At 40.0% G+C, this 22302-nt stretch overlaps 1 protein-coding gene across 1 annotated transcript in view; it reads right to left on the bottom strand.

The window, feature by feature from the left end:
• Nucleotides 1–1385: 1385 nt before the first annotated feature.
• Nucleotides 1386–22302, bottom strand: part of sema4ab (sema domain, immunoglobulin domain (Ig), transmembrane domain (TM) and short cytoplasmic domain, (semaphorin) 4Ab) — a 42564-nt gene continuing 21647 nt past the window's right edge. Inside the window, exons 11-15 of the mRNA XM_054606237.1 lie at nucleotides 20004–20193; nucleotides 11989–12104; nucleotides 6228–6391; nucleotides 5458–5552; nucleotides 1386–3183 (exon numbers count right to left, since the gene is read on the bottom strand). Of these exons, the coding sequence (XP_054462212.1) occupies nucleotides 2378–3183; nucleotides 5458–5552; nucleotides 6228–6391; nucleotides 11989–12104; nucleotides 20004–20193 (1371 nt within the window). The 3' untranslated portion in view covers nucleotides 1386–2377. The remainder of the gene's footprint in view (nucleotides 3184–5457; nucleotides 5553–6227; nucleotides 6392–11988; nucleotides 12105–20003; nucleotides 20194–22302) is intronic.

Here is a 22302-nt window from a genome sequence, read left to right as displayed (position 1 = left end):
GAAAGGTTCTGTGTAAAGAACTATATGGTAGATCAGGTTACCACCCATCCCTCTAACATTAGGGGAGCTGCTAAAACTCACATTTTAACAGAATATTGTAAACATTTCAACTCCTCAGCACTTCACTAAGCACTATGGGCAGCCGCAGTGCCTTGGTTGAAGTCATTGTTAAGGGTATTCCTAATTCCTCACATGTATGTGTTGAGGTGCCAAAAAAAGTGTTTGGAAACATACGTTCTCCTCTCTAACCTCTATTAACCCAGCAGCCAGCACTCCTTTCTTCGTGTTGTGACAGCTGTGTCCAGTGTCATGTTGTAGAACAATCAAATGCTTTTTTTTCGACAGTTCACAACTTTGAAGCTGCAGCTGGTGGGAGTCTGTCCAGGTTTAATAATATCACATTCCAATAAGGGATTTTCTCAAAGGCCAACACTAGATAGATTTGGCACTCCATCAGATTTCATCACTTCATATCCTTAAACCCCTTTTACACTACTCTTGCATCCATTCTTTAATAAAAGAAAATATCTTCCCGGGTGACATAGAAATCTTTATGATAAATAAATTACTTATGCGTGCACCTGGGACCTGTTCTCCTGTCCTTCTCCCCAATAAGTTGTAACTGTTAAAGATACACAGAAATATTTCAGCAAAAGAAAAATATCAGTCCCAAAATCTTGGGGATTGTGACATCACTGAAGACCCATCACACTCCAGCACATCCTGTTCCGACTTGTAGGCGCTACAAAAAAAACTGTACGCTAAAACAACCAAACACAAGAATAGCTCCTTCCCACATGCCATCAGTCTGATGATCAGTTTTTTGTCTTTTACAAAAAATAGCATTGCAATAGACCAAATAAAACTGGTATAGTCACTTAAAGTGTTGAAGAGGACTTAACCATTTAGGGGGTTAAGGTTGTGTGGAGGCTATTTGGTGCAACTTTCTGTTTTAGTCTGTCTTCGAATGTTATCATAACGAAGATTAGGATACATCTCTCAATGTAGTTCTGCACTTGTTAATGGTAAATGGTACATGGACTTGGACTTGTAATTGTACTTGTTCTGACCAGTTTAACACTGCTTGCCATTCACACCCATTCATGTACTTGCCACCTGCCCAACAGAACTAACTAACTAATTTACACCAACATTCACACACCCTAGACACGGCTGTATGGAGCAATTTGCGATTTGGTGTCTTGCCCAAGGAAACAACAACATGGACTGGAGGAGCCAGGGATACAACCACTGATCCTCTGATTGAAAGATGACTTGACATGCCAGCAGGTAAAATATTAAAAAAATAAGGCAGATGAGAAACGCCCCAGGATTCTCATATACATGATGTGTAAGAAATCCCTTGACTTTAGAAAGCTGACAGTAAACTCTTTATTGAAGTGCATGTAAGAACACTGAATGACAGCACTGTGTCATTACGAAAGAGGTTATGGATACATGTTTACTGATGTTGTGTCCAAATGTGTATGATGCACAGGAAATTAGTGATGAGCATTCCGCCAATTCTAGCCAAAGCACGTTCCCATTTTGTGTGTAATACCATCTCACAAACAAAAAATTAGATACATTTGTTTATGCTAATCGACGTTGAACACTTATTTATGTTAAAGGAGCATCATGCTTACTGGACTGGGGAAATCCTGGCTACTGAACATAACCATTAATTAAGTTTTCCTGCAAAATCAGTTTGTATAAAATGTGTATTAATTGCCAAAGCAAATTAGCTAAGTCACATACACAGCCATGATGGGCCTTTCTTTAAAATATCTGATTCTAAGTTGTTTGATGAGCACAGATCACCCCCTCTGTTTGTCCAAACTCCATATACTGACAATGGAGAAGTACCCAATACAACCCCACTTGAGAACAACTGAATGATCCATTCTCGTTCATGTTTGTTTTGAATGAACTCTTGAAAATGCAATGGTCCCATCAAAAGATTATCTGTGGTGATCACTGGCTTTGGATCAAACACTCGCTAGTCTAAAAAAAATGTTGAGAGAACCAGCTGTATTGGATCGGGTTGTACCTTTCAGTCGCAAGTGTTACTGTCTATTAAGTGAAAATACAAAAAGTTCAGGACACAACAGTGGACATGTGCTTCAGTGTCAGGCAACAATAAAAAGTCTCATCTCAACAGTCATGTGTCTGCATTTAAGTATAACGAAAATATTGTCTTTCATACTATTAGATCCAAATCTTACCCATCAGGATCACAGTCAACAATGTTTGTTGACTGTTTGTTGAGCTCATTGGCTGTTCAAACAGAACCTCGCACTGAGCCCACTGACTGTCACCATGGTAATTCTGGTACCTGGGCTGGCCTCTCCTCACCTCTGATCTAGTCAGAGACTGTTCAGATGGGGGTGTTAGGCAAATGCCCATTAGAGCCGGTGAGTGCACCATTACAAACTAGCCCACTGGCCTGTACGTTGCATTTGCTCAGAAAACAGTTCTCCTTGAGAGCCTCCTGCTCAACAGGGGTCCTTCTGTCAGATTCTCTGGATGGAGTTGCTGCCTGAGGGGACGTTCGGATGCGACAGCGCTGTCTGATGAAATACAGAAGCATGGTGATTAGCAAGCTGATGCAGAGCACCAGTAGAACTGACACAACCACCAGCTCCTTAAGGTAGCAGGGGCCTCGTGCCGACAGCAGGGGCTCCCCATCCCAAAACTCTGCCTCTTTTTGCCCAGATTTCACTGTCCACCGGCTCACGTTTCTGCCACGCTGACTGGTGGTGACTTGAGTGTCCCTGATGGACAGTGTTGCCTCAGTCTTTCCTTGTCTTGTTTCTGTCATTTTAGGCAAAGTCCCCACAGAGGTATGCAGTCCGGGCCCAGGTTCAGCAACACTCTTTGTGGTGGGTATGTGGTGTGCCTCAGGCCAAGTGTAGCTGGTTGGAATTTGAGTCATGGGGCTGCTCTTCTGTTTGACATGAAAGATGGCCATAGTTTGTTGGAAGCCGTTCTCGGTGGACAGGCAGAGGTAGTGACCCATTGTGGCGGGGGTTGCCACAAAGCTCAGACTCCCATCATCAAGGTGTAGGTACAAGTCTGAAGACAGCCGGCTGTTTGGACGCTCCCACAGCTGCTGGGAGATCTGCGATGCTGCGGGACACTGCAGCCGCACCACTTCATTCAGAGACACTGACACCAGTTCTCCTGCAGGACATGAGGGTCACATACAGATTAATCACCAAAACCCTCTAAACCCCTCTAACCAGCATCATCAGATATCAAGAAGAAGTGAAGAAATGCATATATGTCACATGAGCAGGGAACTATTAAAGCAAAACACTGCAAGCAAACTTATTTTCTGCACTTGCTCGTTGCATACTCCACGCCCAAGTGTGCCTACTCTTAAACATGTATGTGGGATGTGCTAATTCTGAGACTTACTTATTTACATAAAAAAATCATACACCAGTTCTTTAGCCTTGTATGAGATTAAAACCCAATAATGCAGGCAAGAGAAGTTAGGCTAATGTAGAGCAGGGTGCAGGAAGCAGGCCTCTGTGGCAGAATCACTGATGTAATGCAGTTGTTTCACCAGTTTAGTTATATGCTCCTAAATCAATCTCATAAGTATTCCTAAACAAATGTCAAGTTAGGTAACGCTCTGTGCCCCAAATTTACAACTTTTATATCATGATTTGTACATCATTTTTCAAAGTAAATATATTTGTCAATCTCCACCTATTTGTGCAGATTCTTTTCAGACAGTGTTATTGTGCTGTTTCACACTAAATCCAAAATAAGTACAATGACAATGTTATTCATTACTACTAATCTTTAGATAGAAAACACTTATACCGAGTTTACCATATAATTTACGTCTGCAACAATGCAGAACAGAGCACAATCAACATAAATATGTTCCTTTACCTAATTGACCTCCCCCACTATACTTGGTCTAACCCAATGACATCACTGCTGAAGTCATCCAATGTATAAATAGAGGAAATGATTGGGCACCTCTTACTTTGGACTCTGGAACAGATGGTAGATTTTGTAAGTAATAAAGAAAGTTAATGAGCAAGTATCATCGTTTCTTATCTTTATCAAATGCAAAACTGAATCAATAAACAATAACTAAGCTTAAAAATTGTCCATGTTTTCTTTAACCAGAAATGTTGAGTGCGAGTGAAATATGGGAACAAATGGTGTGCTCTCACCCACTTTGTCAAAATGTGACTCGTAAAATATCACGTCACGTGACTCGTATCCCGTAAAACCCAACGCATAAATACATGCAGAGTAATTTGTATCTTCAAATCTCAATCTGTGCCTCAATTTAACAGCTCGTATATCATTTTTGAATTAACACATTTTTACTAAAACATCCCCATTTGCATGGCTTAATAACATTCGCAATTGTCAACTTAGCATTATAAAATGGAAATGTGTTTTTGAATCTTATCAAATTTGGATACTGTTTTACAAGTTATGAATCTCGACATTTGTTTGTGAAAACTTGAGACAGTTCCTAACACCAAAGACTTCAAAAGGTGAACACACCTGAACAAGATAATCAGGTGTGGGCAGATAGATGGGGAAATGTGCAGGCTGGCAGGAACTGGCATAGAAATAGATTAGAAGTAGAACGGACATTGAACTGTTTGCCATGGTCATTTAACTAGGTCATAAGAAAATGTGGATTGCTTTTAGTCTTTATGGTGTCAATGCACGTCAGTGTGGCTGTAAAGTGTGATGCTCAGGTCCAAAAGCAGCATCGACGTCTGGCCAATCATCATAATCATACTTTGTTTCTTACATACATATAATAAGGACAGCCAGTTCGATGGGACTACACACACACAAAATGCAGACACTCTCAGGTTATGGCATGGGTGGGTCCCAGTTTGCAGCAACTTGGTTTCCATCGAAGTTAGCCCGGTTAAATGGTTGCCATAATGGTACACATAAAAATTTCCTGCTGCTCTGTCCATCCCTCATTTCTTGAAGAAACTTGCAGCTGTCGTTGTTTTATCTGCTCAGATCCCAACTGAAACATGGGCATATATATGCTTATCGCATAATCATATTACCGCACACGTTGGCTGATAAATCACAATGTCAGACAGAAACGTCTACCTTCGATTTGAGGTAATTTCCAAACAGCATCTCTGTGTCAGTTTGTCCAATGATTGATGTTTATTTTACACTTTTAAATGTTCCACTTAGTGCTCATCTTAGTCAAACTTTAAAAATATAATAAAAAAAAAATCAATGGATTCTGAAACAAAATGTATATATACACAAAGTATGCAGGCAAGCCGTTGTGATTGTTTAAAAAATAGGTAAATCATGAGCCTTAGTGGCATATTATTATTTATAATACATTTTGCTATGAGGAAAAGTCTAGCTTTAGGCCTGCATATGTAAATATTTTTTTTATGAAGTATGTAACCAGCAACTGAGATAAGTGGCACTCACCTGCAGGCAGTTTGTTTGGACCAAATCTGGCTCTGTGTGTAAATGAAACAGTGTTGCATGCCTCTTCAACATTTCCTCTGTCTATGTCCTGGCCTCTGAGGAGGGAGAACTACAGTCAGCAGAGAAGGCTGGTACAATTGTCATATTGAATGGCAGCCATCAGCAGCTACCTCCATTTCCTGTTTTCATTTTGGCAACCCAATTGCTTAACTTAAAATATATGTGCAAGTTTTGTTTGTTTTCAAGCAACCCTAGCTCCTCAAAAACAACTTCCTGTTTCATGGCAGAAAAAACTATTTGAATGATCTAAGTTGAGGGTGATCTGAGGAGGACGCTCAAAAATAGAGACCTCAGAGGTAGGTGAGGGATGCCGGTTGACGTGACCGTGCATTTCCACGACCATCAGACACTGCGCCCATGAGTTAGACGTTAGTTTTTGCTTGGAGTGCCATGCCTTCGCTGGCCCGACCGCTGGTTGGTGCTAGGGCCCTCATAATAATAATCATTAGAATTTCAATAGGTCCGACTGCTCGAGTCTTAATTAAATAAAACAAAGTGCAGTCAATAGAAAGGGAATTAATGGTTGGTTTAAACATTAGGGCTCTGTGGTGTGGCGTTTCGTGTGTACATTGACCTTTAATGTGTTTTATTTGTTAGCCTAATGATGTTTTTATTTTAACAGTAGTATCATATATCATCATAACCCCCTAACTGCAAACATAATATGAGTAATTGTTTACATGATAATCGTAAAATCTTGTGGTACTCACAGACTGGCATGGGTGTTGGAGGCCTCCACACAGGACCTGCTGGCAGGGTCCCAACCACAGAAGGGGTCTCGGGCAAGAACACACTGAGGACAGGTCCAGTAGAAAGAGCAGTTGGCTGTTGGAACCCTCACTACACCCTCTGATGTGCCAACATATAGCATACCCTGCATAGGGACATAATTTGATCAAAACAATTACAACAGTATCTTAATATGATTTGACATGAACGTCCTCCTGAACACAATTATTTGCATATAGGCTTTGTTTCATATTTTTGGGGGAATACATTTGAATATATACAGAATCTTTTCACTGCATCATAAAAAAGATAGGTGGTTATGATGACCTGTTTAATGCTAGTTCTAAGCAGCTTAACAGCAGATTATAACACATAATTAAAACTACTAATGCCAATTAATGTATATCTGTATAAAAAACTGGTATTAGGATTCAAATTAAGTAAATAAGTAATAGTTACTTCTACATTTTACAAACATTTAAAATGTGCAGTGTGGTATCAAATCTAGCCGGATTCAACAATTTCCTTACGATTTATTAATTGCATTTTACTTCGTTTTGTTTTAATAAAATTAACTGTGAATCACTGAGTGGAATTTATTTGTATTTTATCAGGGAAATCAAAGGGCAGAAAATGTATACATTTTACTCAATGTGAGGTCTTTGGTTTAATCTATGGTATATTGCGCCACATGGACATTAATCGCATATCCTGCCATATATATCAAGGACAGGGACTGTAGTTTTCTCAAAGGGAAGACTCTTTTATTTATTGTTAGTTAAAAAACAATTTATAACAAGTTGAACATAATTTTTCATTCGGCAAGTTACCAAACATGCCAACTTTACTGCGCTGTAAATCAAAGTTGAGCTAGTGAATCAAAGTCAGTCTGCTTTGGCTTTGATTTGACTAAAAACATGGCAACGAGTCAGCTCAATGTAACAATTTAATATGACTTTCCCAAGTATCCCATATGTTTTACCCTTTTAAGATACCAGGGTTAGTAGCCACACAGTTTCATGTATCAGTTCATGGTAGATTAACGCCACAGTTGCAGATGGAATTAACGCCCTTTCAGAGTCAGAGTATGCTTTCAAACTGTGGTTGCAAGTTCATGCCGACAGATAAGACTGAGCTGGTTTGTGAACGGAGGTCTTAAAATGATAAAAAAAAAAAAAAAGATGAAAACTTGTTAGTGTTGAGGCTTTAAAGTTAGTTAAGTTATTTGTCTTTCAGATCCAGGATGAGTTTCACCAAATGGTGAAGCTTGAATCAAAGTTCATATCCTAACTGGACAAATGCACTCCCAGGCTTTTGAAGCTTCAAGGATGGGACCATGAGGCTGAAGTTGCAAGCTATCCCACTCAAGGTGTCCTTCAATGAGAACGTTTCCTTTTATTTTATTTTGGAAATTTTATGATTAAACTGCTGGAATATCTTTCACTTGTTACTTATATCTACATGAGGTAATGTAAGCTTGTGATTCTTCCCTCAAAAGAGTATGAAAGAAATTGTTTACATATAACCAATGTAGTGAACTGCATTATACTGAAGGGTGTTTCTAATTCTTAGTACTTCATATTTAGGTACATGTGGGGGTCAAAAATTCAAAACACCTTAATAATTTAACTTAATATTCATTTAATAATTCAAGCTATTCATTTAGTAAAGATTAAACATCAAATGATTAATCCCTTAACATAAATTACAAATAAATAAGCATATAGCTGTTTTCTCCTACCCCCTCTAGACTGTATATATAATGTAATAAAAAAGAAATATGTAATAAGACTGTAATAAGACTGTGGCTCAGTGGAGAGCAGGGTCGTCCTCCAATCAGAGGATCGGCGGTTCAATCCCCGGCTCCAGCAGTCCATGTCGATGTGTCCTTAACCCCGAGTTGCTCCCGACTCGGTGTGTGGGTGTTGTATGAATGTTAGTTCACTTAGAGTCCTGATGTGCAGGTGGCACCTTGCATGTTAGCCCTGTCATCAGTGTATGAATGGCTGTGAATGGGTGAATGATATGTAATGTAAAAGCGCTATGAGTGGTTGGAAGACTTGAAAAGCGCTATACAAGTACAGTCCATTTACTCTCTACTTTGTTGTATTTTGACATTTTTAATATGAAAAATGTTGGATAAACATACAAACAAAGTTGCTCAAATAAATGTTAAATGTTAAAAATAGTCAACAAAGTGACATTCAAAACATGTTTACATGCGTTAATGCTCATAATCCACCTTGTTTTTCTCATCCTGGCTGTCCTGCAGCACCTCTTCTCACCCTCTCTCTGAAATGCTCCTCCCTCCAGAAAGCAAAGTCTGCCCTGATTGGTCAGCTAGCCAGCTCTGTTGTGATTGGTCAACGTTTCACATTTCAAAAAACTCTTCCTCCAGAGCTTCAGCTCCGTCTCTCTCTTTTGATGTTTGAGGGCCAAACTAGCTGGAGAGTTTTATGTCACTTCCGTAACATTGTGACCTCATAAAGTTACGGAAGTGAAGGAGATAATTCATTCGAGCCGTTTCAGGCAGCTCAGGAGCAGTGTTTCTGAGGGGGAGGGTAACTTATTTTAGGCATGGACTTCAGGTTTTACACTCTACGGACCTTTTACATGTAAAAAAATATATATATAACACACTAAAGGAGAGGGGAAAAGTGGATAAGCATAATACGGCCCCTTTAAACAAATCCATTTAGGTACAGATACATTTGAATAGCAGTGTAATGTCTTGAATTAAGCAACAATGACCTAAAATATTAGTTGATATCTTTTATTTTACTGAATCATTTTTATCCATATATTTAATAAGCTTATATCAATCTCAAACAATTAAATAATAAATAAAAATCAATTACCTTCCGATAATAAGTAAATACTAATACATTTTACGCCAGATAATACAATTTACCGAGATATTTTGTAAATAATGCAAACATTTATTTCTTAATAATTTGAATTGTATGCAAAATGACCACCAGCGTTAACAATAATAAGGTAAAAGGATAACATCTAGAATTTTTGATGGTTCACACTGACTTTGGGTTAGGGGTTAGATTTGACAGACTGTTGTTTGTAATTTAAGCAATACCACTGTAGATTTTTCTAAAAAGGAAACAATTAGCGGTTTCTATCTTATTTTTTATTTTGTATTATTATTATTGCTCCTAAATAAAACAAAAGTATTTTATATTAAATTCCTCAATTAATCAAATACTTGGTAGAATACTCAGTTCCATAAATAGTTCATAGCTGCAGCCCTTTTTTGAATGCCGTCTGTATATAAATACATACATACAAATACTGCTAAATTGAACTGTATCCAATCGTTGTATAGATAACTCTTACTTTTTTGGAATTAAAGACGACCTCCATAGACAATTTTGTCTTGAAATGGTGAGATACATACCCCTAATTAGTCGCTACCTGACTGAAATCTCATATGATATTTTAATAATTTTAAAGACATGCAATCTGGTTTCGATCAAGGCACTGTAAATGCCTCTTTGAAAGTCGTTCTGATTAAATTCTTTGAGAAGCTGGTTCTCCAGCAGCAAAAACAACATCTCAACCAGTCTGAACCGTCACCAGTTTGCATACAAAGCCAACAGATACACAGAAGACGCTCACAAAGAACTGTACAGTGTGAACCTCCTGTTCACACTGTACACCCACGACTTCTACCCAAAACATGAAGAGAACTCTTGTGAAGTTTGAAGTTGACACTACATCGGATGGATTAGAAGCAACAATGGGACTTCCTATAAAGAGGAAATCAACAATCTTTCATAGTGGTGCTCAGAGAAAAAACTACTACTCAAAGTCAGTAAAACCAAGAAGACGATGGAGCAAGTGAACAGTTTTAAGTCCTTGGGAATCAGCATCGCAAACAACCTGAAAGGCTGGGCCATCTGCGTATGAATGGGTGAATGACATGTAGTGTAAAAGCGCTTTGAGTGGTCGGAAGACTAGAAAGGCAATCAAAAGTCCATTGACAATTTAAATCTCCATCCTTGTGAAGAAAGCCCATAAACGTCTGTTTCTGTAAGCAAACAGTTCTTTTTAACTTTTACAATAAAGCAATAGAAAGCAATAGAAAGCATCCTGACTGGAAACATTACATACAGGCATAAGAAGTGCAGGGCCCATGACAGGAGGGCTCTACAGCGGGCGATTAAAACCGCCAAGAAAATCATTGGTACACATCTACTGTGCATCAGTGATATCGTTGAGTAGAAGTGCCTGTGAAGAGCCCAAAGACAACCTTTTTATTGTCTTTTTCGCCCACCAGGTTACCTGACTGACTGTCCTCTGCTACTGCTTCGTCTCCGGATCCAACTTTTCCCTCGATTGGTGCCCAGGGCGAGTTCTCCAACCTGTCTGGAGTCCCTTCCTGCTACATGGACTTAAAAGACTTTTCAATAAAGCCTGAGCAATCTCCCTCCACACCAACCATACGACTACTGCATTGACCTTCTTCCTGGCACTTCCCCACCCATGAGAAGACTCTACTCGCAGTCAGCTACGAAGAGGGAGGCAATGCAAAAATACACAGACCGTGTCCCTCTCTAACTGGAGCAGGTTTCTTCTTTGTCGACAAGAAAGACAAGTTCCTCCACCCCTGCATCGACTACCATGGCCCGAATGACCTGAACATTAAGAACAGGTACCCACTCTCTCTCATTTTATTTGCTTTCCAACAGCTAAAAGGTGGTAGGATTTTCACCAAATTGGATCTCAGGAATGCCTACCACTTGTAGAGAATTAGAGAGGGGGATAAGTGGAACACAGCCTTTAACACTCTCAGTGGATACTATAAATGTCTGATCATGCCTTTTGACTGTCAATGCTCCAGCCGTATTTCAGGCCCTCGAGAATGATGTACTCCGGGACATGCTTGAACAGTTTGTGTTTTTTTACCTGGATGAAATCCTCAATTTATCCCCGGATGAGGAATCTCACATCCAGCATATCCGTTAGGTCCTCCAGCGGCTGCTGGATCACCAGCGGTTCATCAAGGCAGAGAAGCGTGAGCGTGAGCAAAAAATGTTTGTATTGACTGACCACAAGAATTTGGAGTATATTCTAACCCAAGCATCTCAACGTCAGGTAAGCCAGGTATGCCCTACTTTTTTAACCGTTTCAACTTTCCCCTGTTTTACCTCCCTGGTTGTAAAAACATTAAGCCTGAGGGTTAGGGCTAAGTTTGACTCCGACCATGCTCCCAAGCCTCCCTCATTTATCCTGCCCCCTTCTGTGGTTTGGACATTTATGTGGGGGGTTGAGAGAAGAGTTAAAGGGACTATCACCAACATTCACTGCTGACGGCTTTTTGTGTCTGCCTCTCTCCGTGCTCACGTCATTCACTGGGTCCACGCCTCCCGCCTAGCCTGTCGTCCTGGGGTTTGGCTTACCATGTTCTATATTAAAACAGCGGTTCTTGCAGACCCTGCCCATACCACACCTTCCCTTATCGGATATCTCCATGAACTTTGTCGCTGGGCTACCCCCCATTTTGACAGTATTCGACAGATTTTCTAAAATGGTTAATTTGGTTCCCCTGTCCAAGATGCCGTCTGGCAAGGAAACAGCCGATGTAATGGTTAAAGTTTTTAGAAACTGTCCTGGTATTGTCGCGCTTTTGAGTCTTTGCCTCAGTGGTGGCTTCTGTCTTAACAACTTCATGCTTTGGATTGGTATCTAGAATGTATGTAGTCCAAAATATCATAATGAAATGTGTACCTTGGGTATGGAGAGCTTCATGCTCTTGACAGGTTGTGGGTTCTCAAAAACCTGGACCTCCTCTATGATGTGGGCCCCACTCTGCAGCAGGACAGCTTTGTGTAGGTAACCAGACTCTAAAACAAAAGCAGTGAGAAAACACAGGTCACATTTTTATAACAGACAGACTTCCTTGATGAACAGCACTAATGTAGTGGACAGCTGTCTCGTTTTGATGGTAACGTGGTGTCTGAGATGCCAGAGTTATCAGATAAAACATCAAGATCACATACACTAATGTTGTATAGTTAAGAATCTCCTGCCACAACAGCTTGATTGGGTCAAGTCATATGTCTATATTGACATTTATGTCTAACATCTATGTCTATTACTCTATATGTTTGAATGGTCTTTCATACTTAGCTTGTAATACATTTCTCTTTACAAATAGATGTCATTTTGTATGAACGGTTTGTTTTGTATATGGAGAACAAAATACTGTATAATGGTTCAATGAGACTGACTAATGAAAGGACAGTAAGAGACAAATTTACCTCTCAACAAGAGTTGAAAAAAAATTGAAGAAATCACCAGTCAATGGTAAAAGAAAATGGAAGTGTACGATCAAATGTGTGCAGATTTAAATAGGAACAGCTTCCTGTTACAGTGTCAAGTGTTTCACAATAATGCAGACTATAACAAGCAGGACTTATCAGGCAATGCGTTGTTTAAGCAAAGTTATTCCTCAAACTTCACAATTGGAATAGAAGATTAGTCTAGAGTATGCACTTTTGTAATATCAGCTGAACAAATCACAGTGTAAACCAAGTTTACCTTTGAGTAGACTGCAGTGAGCACAAAGAAAAACTGCCAAACGTGATCTAATAAAGATCGAGGGTCGTTTTTGTAACCAAGTAGTTTTTGTAACCATACCATTGGTTTGTTGACAAGAAGACTCTATAGAGATCCTTTAAAACAACATAAAAAACAAAACAATTTATCAAACTTTAGTTATGATTAGGTGTGTGAACAGAGGGCGGTTCAGTATGTGTGCTGGTTTTTCAGTCCATTCAAATCATTCAGCCCAAATCCCCAAATCTACAGCCCAGCTCTTTCCAACATATTAGAAACAAACTCAAACTGGACTTTGAGATTTAAACTCATACAACTTCAATCAAAGAAGGAAGGAAAGAAAAACAGGAAACACTTTATTGTAAATTTCCCATACTCTCATGTTGCTCATTGTACCATGACGCTGTCAGTGAGTCTGATAGTGAGTCAGTTCGTCAGCGCCAAGTGTCATCGTCAGAGCTTGTAATCGGGGGGAAACACTGAACACCTGAATTCTGAGGACTGTAATGGTAAATGGACTTGTGCTTGTAAAGTGCTTTCTAGTCTTCCGACCACTCAAAGCGCTCTCCCACCCAGACATAGTAAATTCCCGAACAATACAGACTAAATACAATTTTGTGTGGATGGTGTTATCAAAAAAGACATAATATTGTACCCCAACAATAAGCCTTATATAACTGAGAAGGTAAATTATTGCATCAACTGGGAAAAAAAAACTTTAAGAAATGTGGATATAGCAGATTGAAGGTAGTGCAGAATAAACTTAACCAGATTTTGAGAGATACAAAGAAGCAAAGGGAGATTATAGAGCAGAATTGTATCTCAATGAACTCTAAAAAAACTATGGGAAAATTAAAGTTATAACCAATACGAGCACAAATAAGAAGTGCCTCATGACTAATGATGATCTGCTCAAAGGCAATGAATTGAAGGATTTTATTTGTTGTTTAAATTAAATGTATAGCCGCATGTCATCATTCCGCCGCTGGCTGTCGAGGTGGTGTCCAGCAAACAATGTGGGCTTCGTAGACAATTGGCAGACTTTCTGGGGAAAACCTGGTCTGATTAGGAGAGACGGCATTCATCCCACTTTGGATGGAGCAGATCTCATATCTAGAAATCTGACCCAGTTTATTAGTGGACCTAATCCATGACAACCCAGAGTTATGACCAGGAAGCAGAGTTGCAGTCTTTCACACTTCTCTGCGCTTCCATTACAGCAGTTACCCACCCAGTTACCCACCCAAAACCCTATAGAGATTGTGTCTGCCCCACGGCCACTTAAATTATTTAAATCAAAAGTCAACAGAAGAGGTGTTATACAAAATAACCTAATAAAAGTTAAGGCAACCAATGCAACAGTGCAACAAAACAGGAAAATTAAATGTGGATTCTTAAATATCAGATCTCTGTCATCTAAGGGTGTACTAGTAAATTATTTAATATCAGATAATCATTTTTATCTATTTTGTCTTACTGAAACCTGGCTGTGTCATGAAGAATATGTTAGCCTAAATGAATCAACTCCTCCAAGTCATATTAATACTCATATTCCTCGAGGCACAGGCCAAGGAGGTGGAGTAGCAGCCATCTTTGACTCAAGCCTATTAATAAACCCTAAACCTAAATTAAATTATAACTCATTTGAAAGCCTTGTTCTTAGTCTTTCAAACCTGACCTGGAAAGCATTACAGCCAACTCTATTTGTTATAGTGTACCGTGCACCAGGTCCGTATTTTCGGAATTCCTATGTGAATTTTCAGAGTTCTTATCAAGTTTAGTCCTTAAAACAGATAGTTATTATTGTAGGGGATTTTAATATTCATGTGGATGTCGATAATGACATCCACATGAATATCTCACACATGAAAGGACAGTGAAGTCTCTGTTGTAGGCAGCCTGGACTCTTTGGACAGTCAGATGGCTGTAGTTGTGCTCAGCAGATACCATAGTCAGACTTCTTCCAACTGGTCGCACACTGTCGTCTGCCAGGAAGTTTCTGCATAACAATAGGTTATTTGAGGATTTTCAGTCAGGATTTAGAGTGAATCATAGCGCAGAGACAGCACTGGTGAAAATGACCTTCTAATTGCATCATATAAAGGACTTGTCTCTGTACTTGTATTGTTTGACCTTAGTGCTGCGTTCGACACAATTGACCATCAAATCTTATTACAGAGACTGGAGACTCTAATAGGCATTAAAGGAGCCGCACTTAGCTGGTTTAAGTCGTATTTATCAGATCGACCTCAGTTTGTATATGTAAACGATGAAACCTCGATGAAAACCAAGGTCAGTCACGGAGTTCCACAAGGGTATGTTCTTGGACCAATTTTATTCACCTTATATATGCTTCCTTTAGGGAATATTATCAGAAAATACTTAATAAACTTTCATTGATATGCAGATGATACCCAGTTATATCTATCGATTAAGCCTGACGAAACTAACAAGTTCTCTAAACTTCAAGCATGTCTTAAGGACATAAAAACCTGAATGACCTGCAATTTCTTGATGTTAAACTCCGACAAAACTGAGGTTATTCTACTAGGCCCAGATCACCTTCGAAATCAATTATCTAACGATATAGTTTCTCTAGATGGCATCGCTCTAGCATCCAGCACTACCGATAAGAACCTCGGAGTTATCTTTGACCAGGATCTGTCTTTTAACTCTTATATAAAACAGATCTCAAGGACAGCCTTTTTTCATTTACGTAACATTGCGAAAATCAGGCAAATCCTGTCTCAAAGCGATGCAGAAAAACTAGTTCATGCATTTGTTACCTCTAGACTAGATTACTGTAACTCCTTATTATCAGGCTGCTCTAATAAGTCTCTTACAGTGCCCATTAAATAAATATTTTTCCCCAAAACATGTGTGTCACAATTATTGGCACCCCTAGAAAATCTCATGATTACAATCTAACTGAAGTATAATTCCAGTCATATTTTACATTTTTAAATTCACCTGTTTGATTAGGAACTCTTAAGTGGTCAACCATGACTTCCTGTTTCACTGGGGTATAAATATGAGGTGACACAGGCCAAATTCCCTTAGTCATTCATCACTATGGGAAAGACCCGAGAACACAGTGACGATGTGCGACGGAAAGTTGTTGAGCTGCACAAATCAGAAAATGGATATAAGAAAATCTCTAAACAGTTGAAAATACCCATTTCCACTATCAGGGCATAATTAAGAAGTTTAAAGCGACAGGAGATGTTAAGAATCAGCCTGGAAGAGGACGTGTGTGTACATTGACCCCACGCACCGTGAGGAGGATGGTTCGACTGGCAAAAGAATCTCCAAGGATCACAGCTGGAGAATTGCAGAGGTTAGTTGAGTCTTGGGGTTAGAAAGTCTCCAAAACTAGCATCAGACGCCACCTACATCACCACAAGTTGTTTGGGAGGGTTGCCAGAAAAAAGCCTCTGCTGTCAATCAACAACAAACTAAAGCGCCTACAGTTTGCCAAACGTTACTGGGACTTTCAATGGGACCGGGTTATATGATCAGATGAGACCAAAATAGAGCTTTTTGGCAACAAACATCAAAGGTGGGTTTGGCGTAGACAGAAAGATAGCCATACAGAAAAGCACCTCATACCCACTGTTAAGTATGGTGGCGGATCTTTGATGTTGTGGGGCTGTTTTTCTTCCAAAGGCCCTGGACATCTTGTTAGGATACATGGTATCATGGACTCCATCAAATACCAGCAGATATTAAATGAAAACCTAACAGCCTCTGCCAGGAAGGTTAAAATGGGCCGTGGTTGGACATACCAGCAGGACAATGATCCGAAGCACACCTCAAAATCTACACAAAAATGGTTCACCGACCACAGAATAAAGGTTTTGCCATGGCCATCACAGTCCCCCGACCTAAACCCCATAGAAAATCTGTGGGATGAGCTGAAGAGGAGAGTCCACAAGCGTCGACCTTGGAATCTGAAGGATCTGGAGAGATTCTGCATGGAGGAATGGTCTCAGATCCAGTGCCATGTGTTCACCAACCTCATCACGCATTATAGGAGAAGACTCAGAACTGTTATCTTGGCAAAGGGAGGCTGCACAAAATATTAAATGAAGGGGTGCCAATAATTGTGGCACATATATTTTTGAGAAAAATATTTGTTTCATGATAAGAATTTAATGTTTCTTTCAATTATGTTTCTTCAGTTAAAGGTTACATTTTTGTGAATATTTTGAATGGAAGATCATGAGGATAAACAAAGATTTTTTTTCACATCTCGTTTTTCTCATTTTTACTAAAGGGTGCCAATAATTCTGGAGGGCACTGTACATCTTTACAGTTGATCCAGAATGCTGCAGCACGTGTTCTAACAAAAACTAAGAAAATAGATCATATTACTCCAGTATTAGCTTCTCTGCACTGGCTCCCTGTTAAATCAAGAATAGAATTTAAAATTCTTCTACTCACCTATAAAGCTCTAACTGGCCAGGCACCATCTTATCTTACCTCTTCTCTCCCTCCATCTTAATGTATTAACCTCCTATTTATGCACATTACTGATTTTGCTTCTTCCCCGGAGTCCTCGCCTTGCAGGTTCCCATGAATCGGGGTTATATCTGGACTGTGATCGTGCCTCCTGCTGTGGCCCTGCTGACACCCACTGCTACTACCACTATTATTATTAGTCACATTACTATTATTATTCCCTGTACTATTACGCTTATTGGCTTTGCTTCTACCCTGGAGTCTTTGTGCCTTCTAGCCTCGCAGGTTTCCCTAAATCGTGCCTCCTGCTGTGGCCCTGCTGACACCCACTGCTACTACCATTATTATTATTAGTCACATTACTATTACTATTCCATGTACCATTATGCTTATTGGCTTTGCTTCCACCCTGAAGCCCTTTTTGCTTTCTCACCTCGCAGGTTTCCACGAATCGTTGTGGTACCTGGACCGTGGTCATGCCTCCTGCTGTGACCCGGCTGACACCCACTGCTACTTCGATTATTATTATTAGTCACATTACTAATACTATTCCCTATATCATTATTTTAATTCTACTATAGTCATTGCTGCTTTTATAAGTAGTCTTAATTTTTTTCCTTCGTTACACTGCTTACTACTGTGATTATATGAATCATAGGTTTTCTTTTTTTAGGGGAGTTTTTCCTGTGCCGATGTGAGGGTACCGGGACAGAGGATGTCGCATGTGTACAGATTGTAAAACCCTCTGAGGCAAACTTGTAATTTGTGATTTTGGGCTATACAAAATAAACTGAATTGAACTTTTCTTTGGATTGTAATAATGTGCATGAGACTATTTCAACTACTTATTCAAGCTTCAGGCTGTTGATTAACCCACCAAGACTCAGTTACTTTTTAGACATGTATGTATAAAGAAATCCAAAGGCCCTAGTGGCATCTCGGCTCTACTCTTAAAGACCTGTGAAGTCGGGCTCCCCACAGCATGGTGCTCTGTTTTCCAGCAGTCTGTAGGCTCTCAAACTGTCCTTGCCCTTTGGGAAAAAAGGGACATTATTCCAGTTCCCAAAAAAATTGTCCAACTGAGAATAATGATTGTAGACCTATGAGCTTCGACTTCAATTGTAATGAAACGCTTTGAAAAGTACATGGTGTCTGTACTCAAAGCAGATGTCAGTTCTGGAATAGATGCATCCATTTGCTTTCAAGTAAGGTTGCGGTACAGATGACGCCATTCAAATGGTATTACTTTATATAATATATAACAAAAGGGACACAGGTTCTTTCCTGGGCTGCACGGCCCTACTGTGAGAAATGTGCATGTTTCCCCCGTGTCAGCGTGGTTTCCAACAGGGTTCTCTGGAGTCCAAAGAAATGCAACTATGGTTAAATGGTGACATTAAATCGCCCTTAAGTGTGAATGTGAGCATTGTCTTTCTCTTTGTGTCAGCCCTGCAATAGTCTGGGTGTGCCCTGCCTTTGCCCAATGTCAGCTGGATTGCTTCCAGCCCCCTACGACCCTGTAAAGGATAAGTGGTTATGGATGATGGATAGATGGTATCTCCTATTTGACTACTAAGCACTGGGAAGACACAAAGGCCTATGCACGCCTGCTATTTGTTGATTTTCGCACTGCTTTTAATAAAACTCAGCCCAATCTGCTTATTCAGAAACTGAAACTGATGAGTGTTGGTGATGAGTATTTTTCCTTTTAACTAATCAAATCCAGCATGTCAGGGTCAATTATACTCTTTCAGAATCCTGATCAATCAGCACAGGTGCCCCAAAGGGTTGTGTCAGCTCACCACTTCTTTTTACATTATACACAAACGAGTGACCAAACAGCCATCGAACCACAAGTCCTTCAGTCTATTTAACTGAAAGAGAGTTTTTATCTCATTTTAAATGTCAGAAAAACTGAGGAGATGGGACTGGACCCTGGCTAGAAGGCCCATGTTAAAAGCTTGTGTTCTCCTTTACATCAGAGACTATACTTTTACGCAGACTCAGGTTGTAAGGGGTGTATCAGAGGATTATGTTCCTTTTCTACCAGGCTGTATAAGAGAGCATAGTCGATACTGCATGTCAGAATGCTATGGCAATCTTTGTGCAGTTAAAGTCTTAGTTTTCTCATCTGGTACAAACTGCCATGAAGGTCATGGTGAAGAATGAACAACAGTCTCTCAAGTTGATGGATGAGCAGTACATGGACAAAGGAAAGCGGTATTGTCTGATCCATCCCATATTTTCCACTTTGAGAACAAGCTCTTGCCCTCTGATGTTAACTTAACCGTTTTAAAAACTAATTTATGCCTACCTCAATAATAATTTTAAATAATGTTGAGGCTGCAGGTGTTGTGTAATATGTTCAATATGTATAATGTGTTATAATGTGCTATAGTAGATGTTGTTTGTCTGCAGGCCAGAAGACAACTAAATAGATAACTCACACAGCTCACAACACACACATTACACACACACAAAGTGCAATCAAATCCTTGTGCAACATGCAACCTTTTGATTGCTGTTGTCTTAGCTTGATATTTTCATTGCTTCTATTTTGTTATTATATTAATTGTATAATATTGTATATTATATATCTTTATATATTTACTATTTATTTTCTTCCTTTTATGGAGCCTCCTAGTAAGAGCATTTCACAAGATTATACTTGTATAACCGGAATGACAATAAGCATTTTGAATTTTGCCTCCCACATGGCCTACCTGTAAGCAGAAACAGGACAGTGAAGTCTCTGTTGTAGGCAGCCTGGACTCTTTGGACAGTCAGATGGCTGTAGTTGTGCTCAGCAGATACCATAGTCAGACTTCTTCCAACTGGTCGCACACTGTCGTCTGCCAGGAAGTTTTCTTTGACAAAACGCAGGGCGTTGTCAGACGCGTTGTGCAGTCCACACTACCACACAAAAAAGGGAGTTTGACAGTAACACAGTAACTTGAACACAATTATATTGGATCAAAATTATACTTAAGGTTAATTGGACCAATTTGATTACACCGTTCAATGCAACTTGGATCTGGGATCAGACTAATATTACATATAAGGCGCCCACATTCATTCATTCAACTAAAATAGATCAAAAAGTGAATTTTCAAATGTCATTCCCTTCACAAACATCAAGCTAGCAGAGCTGAGTGACAGATAGTTCTAAATATAAACACATACTTATTTAGCTGTTTTTAAGTATTTACCACAGCAGATTGACTGGTATTACTTTTACAATTCAAAAATATATATGGACAAATTCCACATTAATTGTAACGTCATAAATTCTGCAGGCACATCCGCAATGAGCACTCTTCAATAGAGACTCTTGACACTGGTCAAGGAGGTTATTCCACACTTCTCAGGAATACCTGAGAAGTGTGGAATAACAGAAGAAAATAGGGTGACAGTAAATCCACGGCTGAGCATCACAGTTGTCCCAAGGAGAGTAAGGTGAGAAACAGGCAAGTTCCAGTACATTGTTTAATATAAGGAGGATGACTGAAAAATAACAGTAAAATTTGATCCAGTGAGAGGAAGAAAATATAAGCCAGGTATTACTGTAGGTAACATACTTATGGTGATAAGAATCAAAGGCTCATACCAAAAGCAGGAAATACCCAGATCCCTGGCAATCAGCACAAGGCAAGTATTTATGGGGACTAAAGTGACAAAAGGAGGTGTGTTGACACCGGCAAATTGGGTAATGAAGCATCACCCAGATCATAAAAAAATTATCCAGCAATGCATGAAAAAGTGGCATAAGAGAACAACAGGGCAATTCCAATGTCCAACACAGGGCACCTTCAATGAAGCACACTGCGACGAAGTGGAAGCTAATATAAAACACTACAAAGCTAAAAACACGAGTGGTAAGCAGGAACAGAAGCGAGCGAGAGAAAGAGAAGTGTTAAAGTGGCTTAGGTTAGATCGGCACGCACACGCACACACACACACACACACACACACACACACACACACACACACACATCAAGGATGAGAGAAAGCAAAGCAGCAGTGAGAAGGGAAAGACAAGAGAACATGAGCAGCACCCTACTGCCCCACCATGGCCAGCTAAGGCCTCCACTATACTCACCTTAGGAAAAGGTTATGTGGGAATATATCCAGTTATAGGTAACCAGATAGACAGTTTGGAGGAACAAGAAATAGGGGGCAAGCTACAGGGACGCTTCACACTGAAGTTTGGAAGGAAGAAAGCTAAGAGAGGTCAGAGAGATCATGAAGGGAGTGTGGTGAGCAGGGGGAGCACACCAGGCTCGGATGAGGGAGAGGCAGGCTCTCTGCACTCAGAGGAAGAGGATGATTGTGACTCTCACTGCTCAGAAGACAGCTAAGATAAGGAAGCCGACTCAGAGAACCCTATTCCACACAAGCACAAGATCAGCCAGCAAGGGACCAAAGCCTCTGCACTCCTCATCTGGCGATGAGGACGGAGAACAGTACTGATCAGCAGAAAGGGAGGCTGGCATAGCAGACAAAAGGGATTTTACACAGGTGCAACTTATTAATGCATTCTGAGAAACGGATTAAATCTCCCCCTTTTGAGCTTGCCTGTTGTAAACTTCTCTGGGAAAACACAAGTAATACCCCTCACACAGCTGGTCCCAATGCTGATTGCAGCTAAAACCATAGTGGGACCCCTGCTCTATTCGGCTTATACTTCCGTCAATCTGCTGGGAAGAGACATTTTGTGTCCCCTAAAGCTAAAATTATGTGCAGACAAGATGGCCGATATGTAGATTTTACGGAAGACCCACCGTTAGGAATGATGACAGGAACAACAAGAAGCTGCCAATCACAAACAACCTGCCGTATATTGGCTCAGACTGATGTTACAGTCTAAATTGCTCCAGGAATGGAACACATGGAAACTCTGGGTGCAGTCACATTGTGTGAAAAGCGTTCCACTTCCACTTCACTGCACTCTCATGTAGGATGAACAACAGCAACACAAAGACTATGATGAATGTTGGGAGGAGTTGCTAACTAAAAAGCCAT

This window comes from Anoplopoma fimbria, chromosome 10 (genome assembly GCF_027596085.1).
Source record: "Anoplopoma fimbria isolate UVic2021 breed Golden Eagle Sablefish chromosome 10, Afim_UVic_2022, whole genome shotgun sequence".
Taxonomy (NCBI): domain Eukaryota; kingdom Metazoa; phylum Chordata; class Actinopteri; order Perciformes; family Anoplopomatidae; genus Anoplopoma; species Anoplopoma fimbria.
The sequence above is the reverse complement of the archived record's forward strand: the minus strand, read 5'-3'. Positions and strand labels throughout refer to the sequence as shown.